Here is an 18,921-nt window from a genome sequence, read left to right as displayed (position 1 = left end):
TACATCTATCAACATGGACAGAGGTGACAACAGAACACCTTTCTAGACACTTTTGTTACTTCCAACTCCCCACCAAAAAAAGCACCCCGCAGAGCATCCTCTCAATAGCAATTAGTCTGGGTCCCTGTAGGCACAGACGAAGAAATTCTTTCGAGAGGCGTTTTAGACTGCTCAGGATTGAGAGTTCCGGCTCATATAAACAAATACTGTTACAAGAGGCAAAGTTGATACAGATTTATGCAAGGAATGTATAGACTGAATAAGCAATCTGATAATTAATGGAGTTGACAGGCACTTTCTAATAGTAAACAAGTATGTGCAGACTGAATGGTTTCATATACTTGCTGAAGCAAAGACAGTATTATGTTTTAACCCATTTTATACCTAATCACTCAGATGAAGGAAATACATGCATTATTTTCCTCTTGGGTATTAATCTTGACCTTCCAAAGCCTGATTATTGGGAAATAGATCCTTTGCACTTACTACTATTGCAGAAACAAACCCCGCAGATGTGTTGTACGGGATGATTCTTTTTCTTAAAGAACATCTGAAGAATGAACTTTTGATTACTTTCTAGGCATTGATTACTTCTTTTATGTCCCACAGCTTAAATGCACCAGTTTTGCTCTTAACAAAGGACTGAGAGCTTAGCTGCATGAGTTTGGGGAATTTCTGACGAGACCCTCTTGGCTAATACGGAATTTTTTTTATTATTAGTTTCCAAGCAAGCCAACCCACTGCTCCTACAAGCCCAGCTGCAGAAACTGAAGACGTTCAGTAAGGTCTTGAGCAAAGCATTGTCCCACCTGACAGAAGATGATGGTAATTTATTGTGCATGGAACATACTGTGACATTTTGAACTGCATGGGGAGAAAGGAGTAATACTCTAACTGTTCCCACACGTGAATGAGAGAATGTTTTCTCAGTCTGTAGCAGGTTAAGAAATTAAGCCTGAATATGCTTAACAACTTCACCACTCTTATGATTAGGAAACAGGCATCCAACATAATTGTTTTATGGCCTCATATCCTAGAAAATATAAAAATACTCTAAAGGTTGCCCCCACGATAACCACCTATGGAAACAAGATTTGGCCAGTCTTTCCTTACCACTACAATCCTCTCTCTTTTAGCGAGGAAATCAAAAGCCAGACCAAGCTGCCCACTTTCTAGGACGCAAGTCCTCCATAAAGGCATTGAGAGAACAGAAGGGGCTATATGGAAGTACGTTGTCTCCAGTCATATTCAAGCTTTAGGAATTGAAAAATACCTATTAAATGACCTCAGTTCTTCAGCAAGAGGGAGATGAACAGCCATATGGAGTTAGATCAGAGGTGTTTCAGGCCCATTATTCTGTCCAGCCAATAGCCAAAAGCAGATGCCTATGGAAGAATATATTGAATATATCTCCTATTAAGAGCCTTGTAGATGGGACACAATTCTGCTGTCCTGTTGGTAACCCAGCAGCAGGTCAACTTGCCATGACTAATCAAACATCAAATGACATACTGCTGTGTGCTAACTACCCCCTACTCCAACCCCAGCTGGAGCTGCCTTTGAAGAAAGGTGCTGTGCCTTCTGCATGGATGTACACACCAAATAAAGTCTTTTAGAACATGTGAGAACGAAAGCTGTCATCAAAATGTACTGAGCAATTATGGGTTGAAGGTTGAACTATTATTACTTCATGCCCTCCCATTCCCCTCCCCTTCAGGGTGGGAAGAAGGGGGGGGATTATTCATTTGTATTCAAGCACTTCATTAATGTTTATAAGAGAATCCAAACACGCAAGCAAACCAAGGACAAAACACTCGCGCCAGACGTGTGATGCGATAAATGTCACTGGAGCAAATATTTAGATCTGTTTACAGAGAGACCTATTAAGTCCTTTTTGAAAAGCTGTGCAGTGTTGTGGCTTGGTCTCTGCCTAGCAGCTTCAGCGTAAACAAATGGAAGATGGCTAAGTCTCTCTCTCTCATTTTGTTATGACATCTGGAAACCTAAGGAGGTTGGGAGAAGCCAACTGGCTGCCCTACTGCGATGTCTAGCAACAGGGTCTGCCTGCTGAATGATGGCAGGACATGCAAAGTGGAGCTGCTGAGTTCTCTAGCCCATGCCAAAATCAGTGGATTTTCAACACAATAATCCCTCAACAAAAATTGTTGCAACACAAAAGCCTTTGGCTCATTGCTAATGATGCAATTCTATGCTCTCTGCCATTTTTAAAGATCATTTGCGTTTGAGAAACTCAGTTTCATTAGGGACTAAAATCGGGTGCACTGACGGGTCGAGCTGCTCTAGCTGACAAGGGATGGAGATGTGTCCCATAATACATCACCTGAAGAACTGCAGGTTCTGGAGTTTGCAATCAGCCTAGACTTCCACAGATGTCCCCTTCACATCACCATCTCATTGACTCTAGTCCCTTCACATACAAATACTTCTTTTTGTAAGAGATTTAAAGAAGTTGAAAGGGATAAGAGAAATTTATAGATGGATAAATCACAGTCTTAGCCACAGATATAATAACATATATGGGATATTTCAGCTTCTGAAGTCATGCTTCAGTTTCCAACATGTTATACAAGGCCTACAGATATAAAATTGTCCTCTATGTATATATTAACGATCAGGGTTCCTTATTCAGATACCCAACTTGCTTCATTTCTGTTCGGGAGGAATGGTCCTCAGACCATACAGATGTAGAGGACTGTATAGTGATCTCTAGCAGTGCTGGCTGAACTAGGAAAGGGAGAGTTTGAAACTCTCCTTCTGACTTGGTTAGCATATGGAATCAGGGATTCAACATGAAACCACAAACAACTCCACTCAGTCTGCTTTTTAAGCCTATCTAAATCACAAATAAATTAGAATATTGACTAAGCTTTTTTTTTTTTTTTTTCTTCCAAATTCTCTTAATGAATTATTTGGCTCCTTTCTACATAAACCAATGGGAGAGACACCTTGCCCAGTTTCAAGGACCACAGAGACAGTTTAGGGGTCCAGATTCAAGGACTGCATATCTGTTTAATTTGTTTTAAGGGGAACTACACTGAACTTTACCCCAGAGAAAGGAGGAATGGGTGCCAAGTCTTTTGGGATTCTCCCATTGGTATCTTCAAAGCTATACTGTCAGGTCTAAGCGATCTCAGCAAAACACACCCCTTCCTTCTGTGAGTCATAGGGATGATGGATTACTAGGCATGACAGTTGCTAAGCTTGTTTTTCTTTTAAAAATGTAAGAAGGCTCTGATGCTTTGGTGTGTTGGAAGAACAGGAAAATGCATGTGACCACCCACTCAAACATTAAATAAATGTTGGTTGTCCCTACTGTATAACAGGGATCAATCTTTTCAGACTTAAACTTCCAAGAGGAAAATTTTCTCTGGATGACTCCCTTTTTAATTAGTCTGACTAATTCTTGCAGAAAATGCATGACAGCTTAGTGGCTTGGTCTCAAACCACGGTCCCTTCCAGGCTGCTACATTCAGCTGTACTCCCTGCTCTTTGTGTGTTTTACTACCTTTAATATACCAGACTTGTTAGGAGTGCCAGGCCTTGAAACCTTGTCAGCAGCATGCTGAACATCCACAGGGAAGAGAGAGATTCCCTCCCCTTATTTTTGTTTAGCTACCTCCTGCTCCTCCACTTTAAAGCTAACCCTTGGGGTTATTTATGCTGCATGACCTTGAGATAAATGGCATTTGGCAGGCTGCCGGATGACTTTGTGTTTCAAATCAAACGTTCTTGGTTTCTCCCACTAACAATGGGAATAATTCCTGAATGTCTTTTTGGGGGTATTTCTTCCCATCTCATTGCCTGCCATGGAGTTCTTCGGTAACTACATCAGGGTTGGTGAACTTAAGCTTGACTTCCTTGTTAGATGCAAGTACCAAGTGGTGTGTGTGGTTTTATTCTGTGGTTTGGTGTGTGTGTGTGTTTTCTCTTTGTCCCAGAGTGTCTGCACTGCTGGTATTAGAGCTACAATTGTTCTATATAAAGCAAAGATCCCGTGAATGATCTGCCAAAGGCTTTATCTCTGAACAATCTTTGTCTGTACTTGCTTTGCCGTTAACCAGTTTTGACTCTACTCCATAATGGCTGGAGTTGCTTTGCCTTAACTGATATAAATCAAAGAAAACTGCTAAAATTAACTGCTCATGAACTGTGTCCAGGGTGTTAGATTAACTCATCTAGAATCCTTCAGTGAACAAACTGATTTATGATGTGTTATGACATTGTTACTTGATGTGTTGCACAACAACTCAATTTTAAAAAATGAAGAGTGCTCCATTAATAAGAGATAAATCTTTCCAGTGTAATTCAAATGAATCCGCAACAGCTTTAGAGAGAGCATGATAAGGGATCTCGTGTGGGTTTTGGTGATTGTGTTTTGCATTCCTAGGGATATCTTCCACTGGGATCTCTTTGTCAGTAATGACAAAATCCATCCAGAATACGACACCTTTTGGGAGATTACAGCTCTTCGTACCTCCCAAGACACAAAAGGGTACTACTACAAGTGATTCTCAACAATTAATACTTTCAGGTTTGAGAACATACACCAAGCACACCCAGCTATGCTTTCTTTCAACTTCAGAGCCATAATTTGCTGAAGTCTCTAGATGGTACGTCCCTCACAGGCTTATCCAGTCATATTTAACACACAGCAAGTGCTCAATGCAGTCAGTTTCTTTCTCAGAAAAAACACACCTTTATACATTAAGATATAGAGTATTTTTTTAAAGCAAGCACTATTCCATTACTGGAACATGAACCAGTATAAATGCTGACCTTAAATTATTAAGTTTCTAGAGCGTGTTTCAGATGCATACATGTTAAAGGCTCAGGTCTCTCTGGATACCCAGCTTCAACAAAAATGCCTTTGAAAGTGAGCTTGAATTATATACTGTACAGTATGTCTCATTTCACAGCCAAGCCACTTGAGTTAATAAAGAAAATCCTCCCTGGCCTCACACAATTATCTGGGTAAAAAGCTAGTCAGTGCAAGTCTGCATACAGCGACAAGCCAGTCCATAATGTAGAATAGTGTTTCATACCTGTGAAGGCCTGCTGCCTTGACCCTTTGAACTTCATCTTGACACCAAAAAACCTGGATTATTTCAGGATGGTATAGCCTGGTCTTATGGACTGATGTTCACACCAGGGAGAAAATCTCCCTGGTATTCTGCAGAATGGAAATGAGAAACAATGAAGGAACTGAGCATCCCAGCTGTTTGAAGGCCAGGCCATATTAGAATTGCTTTGGCCATAACTTGGCAATAGAAATTTGACTTTATTTGATACTATGTCTTAGTGAGTTATATTCTCCAGCAAGCAAATAATGAGCTGTTTTGAGAATGTTCTTTCTAATCAGGAAAGAAAGTAATTACGAAAAAGAAGGGCTTTCTGTATAGCTAACTCTTAGAAAAACAATCCATTTGAGACCCTTTAGCATACTTGCGCCTCTCTTGCCCCTGAGATATCCCAAAACCAAAGAATTATGTTGGCTTGAAACTAAACTACAAGTTAGCATCCCAGTTGGCTCCCAGTATGTCAGGCAAGCCTTTCACAGGGTGTAAGGCTTAGCTCTTCTGCAATTAATAGTGCTATGATGATTTTACCAGTGCTTTAGAACCAATGGGAGACATTGGGATGTCTCCCATCACATTTGACTGCTGGAATAACATTAATTTCAGTGATAACATATAAAATTGTAAATCAATCACATGCCAAAAATACAAAGATCTTCAAAAAGTTGGGCATGTTTCTCAAATCACCCTTTTGCCCTCTCCCCCTCTGCTGACTCTGCAATCTCCTATACTATGAGCATTTTGTCTCACATTTAAATAAATATTCCCCATCACTATTATGCTGTCACCTGTAATAGGAAAAGCCTGCAAGGAATCAAAGGAAAGCAAAATTTGTGCGGTGGCAGAAAGCGTACAGAGAATAATCAGTCTTCATTGGGATTGTTAACAAGTGAGGGAGCCTAATGGAGACCTTGGATTTAAAACAGTCTTTAAAATATTGAGGGGATACTTTCAAGACATCGCATCTCCTACTTTAAAGAAATATTTTCCCTGTGTTCCTCTTAAGTTGACTTTTATTAAAATAGAGAGAGGTTTGAAAGTAACTTGAAGATTTCTGTTTCCTTTTTCTCATTCCTTGGCTCACCAAGGGAGCCTGATGAATATCACTTTGCTCTGTGGGGCAGCTTCTTCTCTGTTCTATGCGTTGGGGATATCTGTATCTCCCAACGGGTGCCCCAATACAAGAGTTAGGGTAGAAGAAGCAAGTTTGAAGCAATCTGGGGAAAATGTAAAGCATTTAGTATTATTCCCTTAATTGTGTCGTTACAGCTAACGTGTTGTCTGCAGCTGCATTGCTAGCTTTTCTCCATGCCCATCCCAATGAACTCTGTGATTTCACAGGGATATCCAAGCCTGAAGAACCTCTGAACTGGAATTCATTTGAAAGGTTTCATAACTTTCATGTTAACTGAGCCTAGGAAAAGAAGAAATCAGAACACTTTCTTTTTTTACAGTCCTTTCTCTGTTTGCCAATAGAAGTTCCTGGGAATAGTTCACCATTATCCCCGGCTTCAAGGGGCACTCTGGAATAAGTACAACATATAGGATTTGATTCATACCAATGGCCTTTCACATCTAACACTGCTACCCACTGGCATGGGTTGCAATCCTGATTTTGAAGAAGTCAATAATAAAACTCCCTTTTGCCATCTGCAAGACTCTTCAACCCTCAGTGTTGTTGCAGTGCCCCGACAGCGGTGATCAGCAATGGTCCACTGATAATAAATCTAATTACAATATTTCAGGGATGATGATTTCTTCAGACATAACTGGCCTATGGAAATCTATGTATGATGAGAAATAGGGTGTCTAGGCCTATGTTAAATGACCCTCAGAGTGGAAAACCTAGGGTCTTTGATCTCATTCAAACTAAAAATACTTTTGCTAATGAGACTCCTCAAGTCATACAACATCCATCCCAAAATGCTGAACACATGGTTTTAATTTACAGTTTTTAGCAAGTTTCATTTATATTGTGCTAGAAGTCCTGAAATGACTTGCAGCAGAAGCTCTAAAAATTGGAAACCCAAATGGTAAGGACTGCTGTTGGAATAACTAGTGACAAAAGCAGCAGACATCTGTGCTAATTCCTGCTTGAGCTCCTGACACAGGTATTAGCTGTGCCACTTCTAATTCTCTGTGCATTTAAATGACAACTAGATCCAATAAACAATAACAATAACACAAGGCAGCTATATTGTTCTCCTGAACACCAGAAAAAGCCAATCCATGGAGATGAATGAGACACCATAATACTAGCTGTTGTCATGAATACAACCAGTCACACATTTTAGTTGCATGTCTGCTCCCACTCTCCAGTGAGTATTGCCTTGTTCCAATTCCAGTCCAAGAACTGAGACATTAAGTTCAAACTGGTATCTGCAGTTTATCTGCCTGATCTGCAGGCACCAGTTTAATTTCTGGTGTCTCAAGTGAGCTGGAAACCATAATGCTTTATGGGTTACAGACAGAGTATTGGGTTCAAAAATTGTTGCAATGTTCAGAAAAATGTCTTATTGACTGCAACCTATAAATAATTTGAGACGTTCAGAAAGATACTGAAGTTTTGTGATCAACTCATAGTGCTTTCTGCAGACTTTAAATCTGGTAGCATCTAGGATCTGAATTGCTTGTCAGCTTGAAAGAGGGATTTAGGAAAGTGTTTGGCCACAAGGCAGATATATTTTCCTGCAAAACAGGGCTCTTCTAACACTGACTCTTGAAAGTTAAAAAAATTAAGTTAGCAAAACACTGGTCATTGCTGAAAATCTCCATTTTTGTGCTATCCTAAACACTGTGTACTGGGGAAGTAATTTTACAGTCCCTCATCCAAGCATGCAGGGAACCCCTCTAACAGGGCCAAAAGATGAAAGAAATCACACCAATTTCATGTGGCTCAAGCAGTAACTCTGTGATTTCTTCTGCCTTTTACCTATCTCATGAACTTCTAATGACAGTGAAGAGATTAATAAGGGTTTGCAGTGTAAAGCCTAGCACAGAGGAAACCTGTTATTTTACAGTACATTCCTCTGAAGTTCCCAAATACGCTTTGCCAGGAACCCTGCCACTGATCTCCATCTCCGCAGGAGTGCAAGGTGAATGAGTGCCCTTGCTTAAGATCATTTCTGGCCTTTTCAATACAGGAACCTCTGACTAGCCTGAATGATGTGGGCTGGCTTTATAACGCGGATTGCTACTCACTAGGGAGCTGAGGGGAGGCTGTTAAAGACTTTCTGAGGACTGTAGGTTGCACTATACTTGAAGTTGAGGTTTTTAAGGTCAATGGTTCGTTCTGTTTATAAGCAAAGCACTCTGGGCCCAGAGCAGGATCCTGGCTGCTGTTGCAACAGTATCAGAAACTGACAGCAGACAACAAACAGAGAAAATTATCACTGTGGAAATACCATTTACTGAAGAGGAGGGTATTTTGCACTTACTGGATGAGCAGCTCAGTGGGGGCAAACTGCTCCAGGGGAGATCCGACAGGAATTTGAAAGCAGTGTTAGGGCCTAAGTACAGGGATGGATTTGGGGTTATCTGTCCCTCTTCTGATCCCCTTCCCCGAAGCAGAGCTTGGGGAGTGGATCTCCTCCCAGGAGCAAAGCGCATGCCTGGGTGCTCCCTCACGCTGCGGCAGTTCCAGGGCTGCTGCTGCAGAGGCCAGGCATTGCTGGAGGCAAAGAGGCCACGCTCTGACCTCACCTCACCTCGCGCCACACACGCAGGAAAAAACAGCACAACTCTGCAACTTAACTTCTATACATTGGTAATGTTCAGCCACCTCAAATACAGCAGGGACTTCCCTGAGTGTCAGGCTTGTTAGCTGCTGTTTCCTGGGGGTTTGTTCCTGTTAAAGCCCACCTTACAAAGATGCAGTTCCTGCCTAAAAACCGTCATAAGCAGCACCCATAATTTTGCAAACAAATGAAGCAGCAGAATCCTCTTCAGATCTGTTATGGGAGGCAGGTACACCTGTCCTGGGCTTGGATCTTACCAAGGGAGGTGTGAAGGATCAGAGGGAAAGGAAGGGCTTATATCTAACCTGTTCTACAAACACTTCTTGCAGTTATATACACAATAAATACAATAGATGAATTGCCAGCTGCCCCTCGAGCCATCATTAACTGAGTGGCTTTTTTCTTAATAGGCATCAAATGCCAGGGTGGGCCTTTCAAGGGGGCTGTGGTGAAGAAGCACAGAGTAACTGGCTGTAAAGAGCAACACGTACAGTTAGTTACAGCTATAAAACGTCAGCTGCTGATCCTTTCAGGTGTTACTGTGACTACTGTAGTTTTAATACCTGCATAGTTTCACCCTCAACAGTTCCCCTGGTAAAGACGTAAAGCAGCTCCACTAGTCTTCAAAGTTAAATCTGGAAGAATCTAGTTAAACAGAAGGATTTCTATTTATGCTGTATGAATTTCTACACCAGGTTAATTTTACTAGGGGAACTTTTTTTTATCCTGGGGTATGGGGAGGCAAAAGGGGTGACAGTTTAATTAAAGACAGCAAGCTGAAAACTATGTGCATTATGTATAACTACGTATAAACAAACTTTGTAACAACACTTCTTTCAACAATATTCAGCAATCAAAACAGATGATACTAAGGGTTTTTTGATGATTCTTGCCCTTTTCACGAAGCCTGAATTTTTTTAAAAGCCAAAAGGCACAATTTCTGTTAGGCAAAACCCACTTTTCCTATAAAAAATAAAGTAAATTTTTTAAAAAATCAGTAATACTCCCTCAAATAAACTACACAGACTGTCAAAAATCAACTAGCTCTGAAACTGAGCCCTTTAATCCAGTTTGGAAAACTTTGAGCCTGGATCTTTCATTAGTATAAACAGGCAAATTTCCCTTCAAGTCAGCTATACCAGTCCCTGTCAGCTCCAAGAGTCCCAGCTTCGTGATCACAGAAATGTTTAATTTTTCAAGGGTACAGGGAAGATGGAATAGCAAATCCAGGCCATGGCCCTGTCTATCTACTACTGTCTCGTGCTGTTTTGCCACTGAAGGTCCAGCTCCAAGACTGCAGATCTGTCAGTGACCAAACATGATGGACCACCCATCGGCCTTTTATTAAACAGCACTTGTTCCCCCTCTAATCCTATCACTAGAGTAATCAAAGCTGCCATGTCCTAGGGTTTGATGGAACAGCAGGACCTGGGAAATGAAGACTGATTTTGTTAACAAAGTCATTCCTGTCCCTTTAATGCTGTTTCATTGGTAGAAAGCAGGGAGACGAGGTTTATTTGTGCAGAGAATGAGGCGGCAAATAAATGAAAAGGGAAGAATGGTGAAGTGTGAAGTTTAATCTTGCACGGTCTAAGGTTTCTTTCTTTGAGGCTGTCTCTGATCCAATCAACACTGGTTTGATATTTAACATCTCCCCCTGCAGTTGGAAATGATACCAGCCGGAGAAGACCAGAGTCAGGGCTTCAGAAGTCCCAACCAGTGGAGGAAGAGTAAAGGGGGTGCCAGCAGCTCCCCTCCGGCCAGACAGCTTCCCCCACAGACAGGGCAGGGTGAAGTCAGGCCCTGACACAGAACTCCCCTCACAAACCTTGGGATTCAGGGCATCTGATGCAAGCTGAATGTAGATTCTCCCTGAAGAAAGCAAGCTCTGGATGAGGTGGGAGAGGGATTTTATTTCTAACTTGGAGGAAGGGATATCAAACGCTGTCTCAGTCTGGGCATCTTGCTGAGAAACCAGATAAAAAACACAAGTGAGACCTACAAGCCACCTCCCCAGGGCAGAGCAGCGTGGGTAGAGGAGTAAGACCTTCCCCTTACTGACCATACAGTCTTTTAGTGGGGACACAATGCTGCCTGAGGGTGCTCACGCCTGGGGCTGAGCTGCGGTTCCACCACAGCCCTGGGCAATCAGGGCGGACACAGACAGACCTGAGCAGCTGCAGGAGCCACCATCACTGCCCTCCTCACTCCAACAGCAGCGTATGTCAGCCTGGGGAGAGCTTTCCACCACAGACCCACATGAGGGTCCCAAAGAGGAGGAAAAGCTTAACCCTCTCCCAGGTTAGCCCTCGGAGGACACATGGGCAAGTCCTCACAGCCTGTCATGGCGCTGGCTGCAGATCATGGCGCCGGCTGCAGTGCCTCTGAAGGCCCCGAATGCCATCAGCCCCTCACCAGCTCTTCTCAGTCCTGGCCCACTTGATTTTGCACTTTTCTGGCCGCTCTGTAAATAAACATCTACACTGTCAGACAGAAAAGTTGCCTGCTTCCTTTTCTTTGCCTGCTTCTTAGCTCTCTCTGTTCCTCCCTGAAACTTTGTACACCAAGCAAGGAACAGTGAAATTTCAACCTGACCCAAACCTGATCTGAATTCCCCTGTTGCCAGGCTCCCAACCCAGCCTTTTGCTGTGATTCAGACACCCTGCCACCAGCTATACAATACCTGGGGCACAGACTGTGTGACCAGCAGCTGCCAGAGTCCCATGGGGAGCGAGGATGCTCCCTCAGGGAGCCATGAAGGAAAGCAGCCAGCCAGCAGGAAAGCGAGGGGATCGGAGCAGTGCCCACTTGGGAGAGCGGCGTAAAACACTGAGCAGAGATTTCAGGGAGAGCAGAGCATCAAGCTACAAAGTTTCTGGGTTTACCATAGAAAACAATGTGCCCTGCTCTACCTGCAAGAGCTGGCTCTCCAGGAAGCAGCTAATTATATGAGCCACCTTAATCTTTTCATCCGGCTAAAACAATCAACATTTCAAAGCCACGCACAGAACGTTTCAGAGATCGTTCCTGGTCAAAAATGCAAGTGTATCCGCTTTCTTTCAGAGCAGATCAAAACCAAGTACCACACCGGGACCACTCCTAGATTTCCTCCTCCTCACAGTATCAGATTAACAGATTTGGTGGATGTAGTCAGATTAAATATTTGTAGTAGCACAAAGCTGCCTTTGAGGGGAAGAAATTTAAAAAAAAAAAAAAAAAAAGCTTTTTTTCTCTTTTAATTTGCTTAGGGCAAAAATACTGGACTTTGGGGATGTGGGAAACAAAAGCATTGACATGATTCAGCAAGGCACAGTTTTAAAACCTGAATTCTGAATGCAGAAATTATGTGCAGAATTCCCGTAACAGTAATGCTGAAAACAGGTAAAAACTGCTGATGCCCTTAGCAGATTTGGGAATGTAATTTATCGCAGATGTTCTCATCAAACTGTGCAAACACCCTACGAGACAAAAGCTGCTCAATTTCTGATTTCCATTTTAGTGTGTTTTAATTACGTGTTGCTTAAGGAAGGCTCCAAGACCTGAAATTGGGAGTTGAAACCTACCCATAGTAATCCACTCCACTAAATTAGCACAGTAATACACCAAGCAGTAGGACTGCCAGACAGTGTGATAACATTACAAATTACTATTGTTAAACAACTAGCCAGGTGTCAGGATGCATGAAATCTAGAGGAAGCAAGAAAATAAATATCTGGTTTGTTTTAATTTTGTCTCATGTTGTTCTGGTGGCCTTGTTCCCAGAAAAAGCTTCAGTCTAGGAAAAATCCTCCTGAACATTGATCTATTTTAGCAGCAATATCAATTCTCTGTAATAACTATAATGTAATGTATTTTTTTAATCAGCACAAACACTTTGCATAAATGATTGTCTTGCCAATGACAGTAATACCTTTGCTGCTTTTTTTAGATTAGTATTGTAGCAAAAAGAAGGGGAAATTTTTGTTGGTATTTAAAATTTAGAGAGAAAAACAGAATTATGGTAAGAGCAGCAGTGAGTTTTGTACTCTGTCCCTTTTCTCTGTCGCTCACTTGCTTTCTCTCTCTAAAAAGAAAAAAAATGTAATATGATTCACATTTAAAAGGCTTCCAAGTGGTACATTTTTAACCAAGTGCTTTCATGTGCTTGGTTCTAACTGCCATTTTTGACCTAATACAACCAAGTTCTATTGGATGTCTGGAATGGTTAATTATTTTCACCTCACCTTAAAGAAGGCGTTCAATAGAGAGGATAGGCACTTAAACCTTTCAAACAGAACAGGGTAAAACGAATTCTTTGTTTTGTATGTGTCTTAATGAATGCAAAGGTCCTGAGGGGCTTTCTTCTAATTATTTTTGTTGATAAACAAGAAACTCCCTCCAAAAGTGTATGCAACCAACCTTCTCCTCTGAAGGCTGTATGCAGAATTAGACTTCTAGTTGAAATATCAGATGAACCAAAAGTTAGTGAAAGCCAGACTTTCCCCCCTTAAAACAGTTCCCACTAGACTTCGGGGTAGAGGGGGGTGAAGGCACTCTAAGGACATTTTAATCACACTAAAGATCAGTCCTTTAATCTTTATTCCCACATCACCAAGAACTTTTTTGCTCAAACTAGGACAGTAAGCTAAAGCTGGAAATAGGCTGATCCGAAACTAATGAGGAAAAGCAGGTTAAAAACGAAATATCATAGCAGTAACTGACACCATCTTAAATTTCCCCTGGATTATTTGTTTTCTTCCACACACATTCATTTCCTGAATTTCTAGTAAATCTGATTTCATATAAACAGTTTCACAAAGCAAAGTCAATAGCTGTGACTGTGTTCCTGATTAATCCACTGAAATGAAATAGATCGCATGGCTTAGTATTTGGTTGTTTAAAGCTAAATCCACTGAAAGAATTCTGGAGTCCAGTTACACCAATAACTTTAGTTTCTTAATCTATGTCCTTTTCTTTTTGCTGAACTTTACCTGTTCTAAAATGAAAAAAATCCATGCAGATTGCACACTTAATTTCCCCCAGTATGAGGGCAACGTCAGCCAGTTTGTTTTGCCCTGCAGTGACTACTAAAAAGACGACCAACAGTTTGCACGTACTTAAATCTATTTGAACAATGTCGAAATTTCTTTTTTTCATTGTTCATGTTTCATCCTCTTTCTGACAAGTACCACAGAGCTGCTTGACTTAAAAACAAGCAAACACTTTTTAAAAAGCACTTTTTACCCAGCTCTGGGACAGGATGGGGGGCATGGAAGTTTCGCTCACAAGTGGCAAGCCAGTGGACACACACATTCACACCCCGGACATCTGCCTCTCAAATAAATAATACAGACGATAAACGCGCAGCACTCGCTGCGCACATCGCAGGTTTTTTGCGGGCAGCACAGATCGGCGCGATGGAGAATGGGCAGCCTGACACAAAGGCTGCTGAGGCCCACGAGTGACCCACCCCGCTGCAACAGGCCTGGGGTTCGCCCCCACAAACCCACCAAAACGCAAGGAGAACGGCCCCCACTTCCTGGGATAAGCCATGAGGCCTAGGAGTCTCCTTACCTGGGAGAAGTTGAGCCCGTTCAGCGGGTGACACTGCTCCTCCACCCTCTCCACCGCACCCGTCGTCTTCTTCATCCTCTCGGCCTCCTGGGCGAGGTAGAGATCGAGCACCGGCACCCCTCTGGAGCGGATGTCCGTCTCCGTCAAGGAGTTCACCATGAGCATCACCCAGACCGGCCTCTTGCGCTCCCAGTTGCCGGCGATGGCGTTGAAGAGGTAGTCGGCGTAGAGCCCTTTGCCCCGCTGGTCCGGGGTCATCCAGTGGGGCAGCATCAGCTTGATGTAGTCCAGGTGGCGCTTGAGGCGGCGGTACAGCTCCCGGGGCAGCACGTCCTGCAGGTTCTCCCCGTGGGGCAGCATCTGGCAGCTGGCCAGCCCCGAGATGGTGTAGGGGTCGGTGAGGTCCAGCTCGAAGTAGACGCTGGAGCTGGCGTGGAAGGCGGCCTTGGAGTTGTTGGGGATGAAGTCCCACACTCGCGTGTAGGGCACGTGGATGGTGCCGAAGAGATAGGCGGGGGGGTCGCGGCGGATGGTCCAGAGAAAGGAGTTGAGCTCTCCTTGCTGCGGGGGGGACAGCGGGGGTCTGGTCAGTGGCGGAGGGGCAGAGGGGCAGGAGGCAGCCCGCGGTGGTAAAGCCGCCCCGGGGGCTGCCTGCAGGAAGGAGGCACGGGGGTCCCTCTCCCCCACCGCCCTGCACAAGCCCCCGCCCCGGGCACGAAGAGGCCCGCGCGGGGCAGAGCCCCGCCGTGACCCCCGCTCCCCCCCACGGGCGCCGGCTCGGCCGCCGCATCCCAGCGGAGGGGCCCCCGCCGCGCCGGCACACCGCACCCCTCGCGGGGGACGCGCGGGGCAGCGCCACACCTGCGGGGACACGCGTGTCCGCGAGAGAGGGGGGCTCCCTCCCCCCCGCCCCCCTCCCACGTCCGCGCCCCGGCGGGTCCCGCGGAGCCCCGCGGCCAGCCGCGCATCCCCGAGCGGCCGCGCCCCCCGGCCCGGCTCGGCCCGGCCCGGCTCACCGAGCGGGGCAGGTCGCACTGCCCCGTGTCCATCTGCTCCCGCCGGGCCGCGGCGTCGGGCAGGAACCCCCCGAAGACGAAGCAGATCAGCGTCAGGTTGAGTTGCATCCCGCTTCCTCTCGCTCTCCTCTCTCTCCTTCCCAGATGAGCCTTTTTGGATTTCTAGGATCTTTTTTTTTTTTTTTTTTCCCTCCCCCTCCTCCTGCTCTTCCCCCTTTTTTTTTTTTTTGCCTTTTTTTTTTTTTTTTTATTCAAACAAACTTTGCCAGTCCCATCTGCATCTGACAAGTGCAGGGGGAAGGACTGGCCGCCCCCTCCCTCCCATGCTCTCCCCCCTCCCGCCCTTTCCCACCCCCACCCCCTCTGGCTCCGGGCTTGTCAGAGGCGCTGGATGCTTTGGGGAGGACGGTTCTCATCGCCAGCCTCCGCCATGCTTTGATTTTGCAGACCGGAGAAGCTCCCTTCCCGCCCCGCCGGTTCGGGAGGAGGTTGGGGCTGGAGGGGTGGGGGGGGAGGAAGAGCGAATCGCCAGAAAAATAAAAAAGTAAAAAAAGTAATTTAATTTTTTTTTTTTTTCAAATTCAGCGGTCAAGACGGGCTCCCGCGGCGCCCCGGGAGGGGCGGGCGGGCTGCGCGGGCGGCGGCGCACACACCGCCCGGCGGAGGCCAAACTCGCGCTGCGGCGGAAAGTTTCGCGCAGCCGCCCCGGCCCGCCCGCGCCTCCCGCCGCCCCGGGGCCGCCGCCAGGGGGCGATGGCGGCCCAGCGCAGCCAGCGGCGGCGGCTGAGGGGCGGCGGCGTTCCCGCCTCGCCCGCCGCCCCGCAACGGCACCTGCGTGGCCCTTCCCTCGGTGTAAAGACCAACAGCAGTAAAGCGGGGAAGTTTCGACATTTCCGCACGAAAACAATGTGGGAAAAAAAATCAGGCAGGCGGGGCTCGTGCCGGGAGGGAACTGCGAGCGGCCGGCTCCTGAGGGGATGCCCTGAGGCGCCCCCGCCTCAGCCCGCCGCCGGCTGCTCCGACTCCGCTCGGCTCCCGGCCGTGCGGCGACGTGTCCGCCCAGGCGCCGCCTTCCCCGGCCCCTCCGAAGCCGGGGGCAGCGAGGCCTCGCTGCGCGCCGGGGCGGAGGGCAGGTCAAGGCCGTGGGCCCTGCGTGGCGCTGGCGGGACCGTGCCCCCGCCTCAGCAACCCCTGCCGGGACGGCGGCCCCAGGCGGGTCCCCCGCCTCAGCCTCACAGGCGGGTGGAAGGAAACCTCGCTGTGTTTTCACAGTGTGCGTCTCTCCTGCCCGTGCCGTTAGATATCCAGCTTCCGCTCGGACCGAAAAGCTTCAGGAGGAAGATCTTCCTCCAACAAGACCCGAGCTGGTCCTTGCTGACAGAAGCACATCCAGGATCCCTGAGGGTCTGGAGCTTTCTCCGGGGTTATTGCAGCAGGCGCTGGACTCCAACAGCTGGAACTCAAGCCTCCTCCCGAGTGTCCATCTCTGTTAAAGCTGCGGGTTTTCAGAGCAGAGGACATGCTGACAATGCCTGTCATTGCCAGTTTCAGAACTCCTGCCTCTGGATCCATTCAGGCAGGGACGGGGCTCAGGGTGCCGGGCAGAGCCCCTTCTCCCTGCAGGGCACCAGCCGGCCCCACTGTGTTGGGGGCCCCGGGGTGTCTCTGCCACCGCGTCCTGCTGTATGCAGTGTGCTCAGCAGAGCAGATCTGGATCCTGACATTCCCACCACCTACACGACTGCAAACCCTTTACAAAATTGGGAAATTCCTCACTGTAATGAGAAGATTCAAAACTACCAAAGTTTGCTTGATGAAACACGGTAATTATTAATATGTGACAGGGTCCTTGCTCTGGCAAAATTCGGAGTAGAGCCAGTAGGGGTTTTGCCAAGGACAGTGCCAGCCTCAGGCCTAGCTGGCTGTAAACATGGCTTCGCGACAGCCCTGTGGAGTCTGAGGGACACCACTGTCTGTGGTTACTGATGAACAAACGCAGCTACACAGGCTATTGAAGGGACTTTCGAACCACCGTGTGCATCCTGTGGACTCTGCTCCTGGCCTCCAAGAGGCAGGAGAGGACTCCACTAACCATGACGTTGGGACCAGCAGCTCCTGTCTAAGTGAGGACTCTCATCCTCTTCTCTCTCCTCTTCTCCCAGATTTTCCAGACAGGTAAAAATCATGCAGAGGAGCAGATGATTGGTTTTCTTAATGATACTTCTAGTTCTTGTAAAGAAATACTTAATTTTCTGGTTCTACTCTGAGCGAAAAGGTTCAGATAAAGGAAAGACACAGGTGGGCAGAAAGAGGCAGAAGGTTTTTTAGCCCACAAGGTGTCCAGTCACTGCAGCACAGGATGGTCTGGTGAAACAACTGAGTCATGGCTGCTCTGGGTGCTGTGGCCTGGAGTCACCCGTGGCCCCGTGCGGCTGGGACATGGGGTGGCAGCAGGTGGGTGTGCGCTGCTTTGAGCTCTCCCAGCCCCATCTGCCCTTGGGGGACACGACACTGGCACTGCCAGTGTGATGACACAAGCCTGCAAGGACAGGGAGGGCTGGGCCTGGCTCCACGTGCCCACGCCACCTCTCTCTGGAGCAGCCCCACCTTTCTCCCATATGTGCCTCAGCACTGACTCCCAGCCCACCCCCAAGCGTGTGAGGTGCTGGGTGGTCACCGCAGGTGCCTGTGCCCCCACCTGAAATGAAGTCCAGAGCAGGAAGCATTGTGCAGTCTGTGTCCCAGATGTGATACCACAAGGGCTAGTTCTAGTCACAGCACAGTATCCTGTTGTTTTCCCTAAGCTGCCACGAACTGTTGAAAAGCTACAGGCTTGATGCTGTCGTGACACTGTAGCATGGAGGTGCGCTGCCTTTGTTCACAGCTGGGCCGAACTGCGTCCTTGCGTTCAGCAAGTGCCACTTCCAAAGTGACATGGTTGCACTTGCTTGGCTTAGTGGCTTTGACTTGGTCCACCCTTCTTCTATCTCCTTTCCAAAGTAGTGAAAGAACAGGGGGGCCTTGTCAGAAGGCTGGTAGGGACATCTCCAGTGACGTGACCCAACATCTCATGAGCTGGAGAAGACGCCTGGGAGGTCTATAAGGAGATGTGAGGCCCTATTCAGTCATGGGGTGCCGTGTTGTGAGGTAGGATGATTACCCTCATCGATGGCATACATATCAAAGCACCCAGGGCAAGAATAAACAAACATCTTTGGCACTGTGCTCCTCTGCCATTAGCCAAAAGGCAGGTGTGTGTGTGTGTGGGTATAGCAAGTTTTTCAGCCGTTTCCCTGAACTCAGCCCTGATGTTGCAAGAACTGCCTAGCTGTGAAAACACAGCCTCGCCTTGATTTATGCCGCTTGTGGGTAAGATGACTAAGAAGAAGAAGGGGAAAAAAAAAGAGCAGAACAGGAACAGAAATCCCAGTGGGAGCGCAATGCGGGTGTGTACCGATTTGGTGGGACAGTCAGGTTGGGGAAACTGCAGCCAGAGCTTCAGGCAATAGGAAGAGGAGA

The 18,921-nt window shown here is 46.6% G+C and overlaps 1 protein-coding gene across 1 annotated transcript in view; it reads right to left on the bottom strand.

Moving 5' to 3' along the window:
- The window catches only part of TRABD2B (TraB domain containing 2B), a 293,067-nt gene extending 277,476 nt beyond the window's left edge, over window positions 1–15,591 (bottom strand). Inside the window, exons 1-2 of the mRNA XM_074906252.1 lie at window positions 15,403–15,591; window positions 14,387–14,947 (exon numbers count right to left, since the gene is read on the bottom strand). Of these exons, the coding sequence (XP_074762353.1) occupies window positions 14,387–14,947; window positions 15,403–15,510 (669 nt within the window). The 5' untranslated portion in view covers window positions 15,511–15,591. The remainder of the gene's footprint in view (window positions 1–14,386; window positions 14,948–15,402) is intronic.
- Window positions 15,592–18,921: the final 3,330 nt, after the last annotated feature.

This window comes from Athene noctua, chromosome 5 (assembly GCF_965140245.1).
Source record: "Athene noctua chromosome 5, bAthNoc1.hap1.1, whole genome shotgun sequence".
Lineage (NCBI taxonomy): Eukaryota > Metazoa > Chordata > Aves > Strigiformes > Strigidae > Athene > Athene noctua.
Note: the sequence above shows the minus strand (reverse complement) of the source record. Positions and strands in the feature narration are given on the sequence as shown.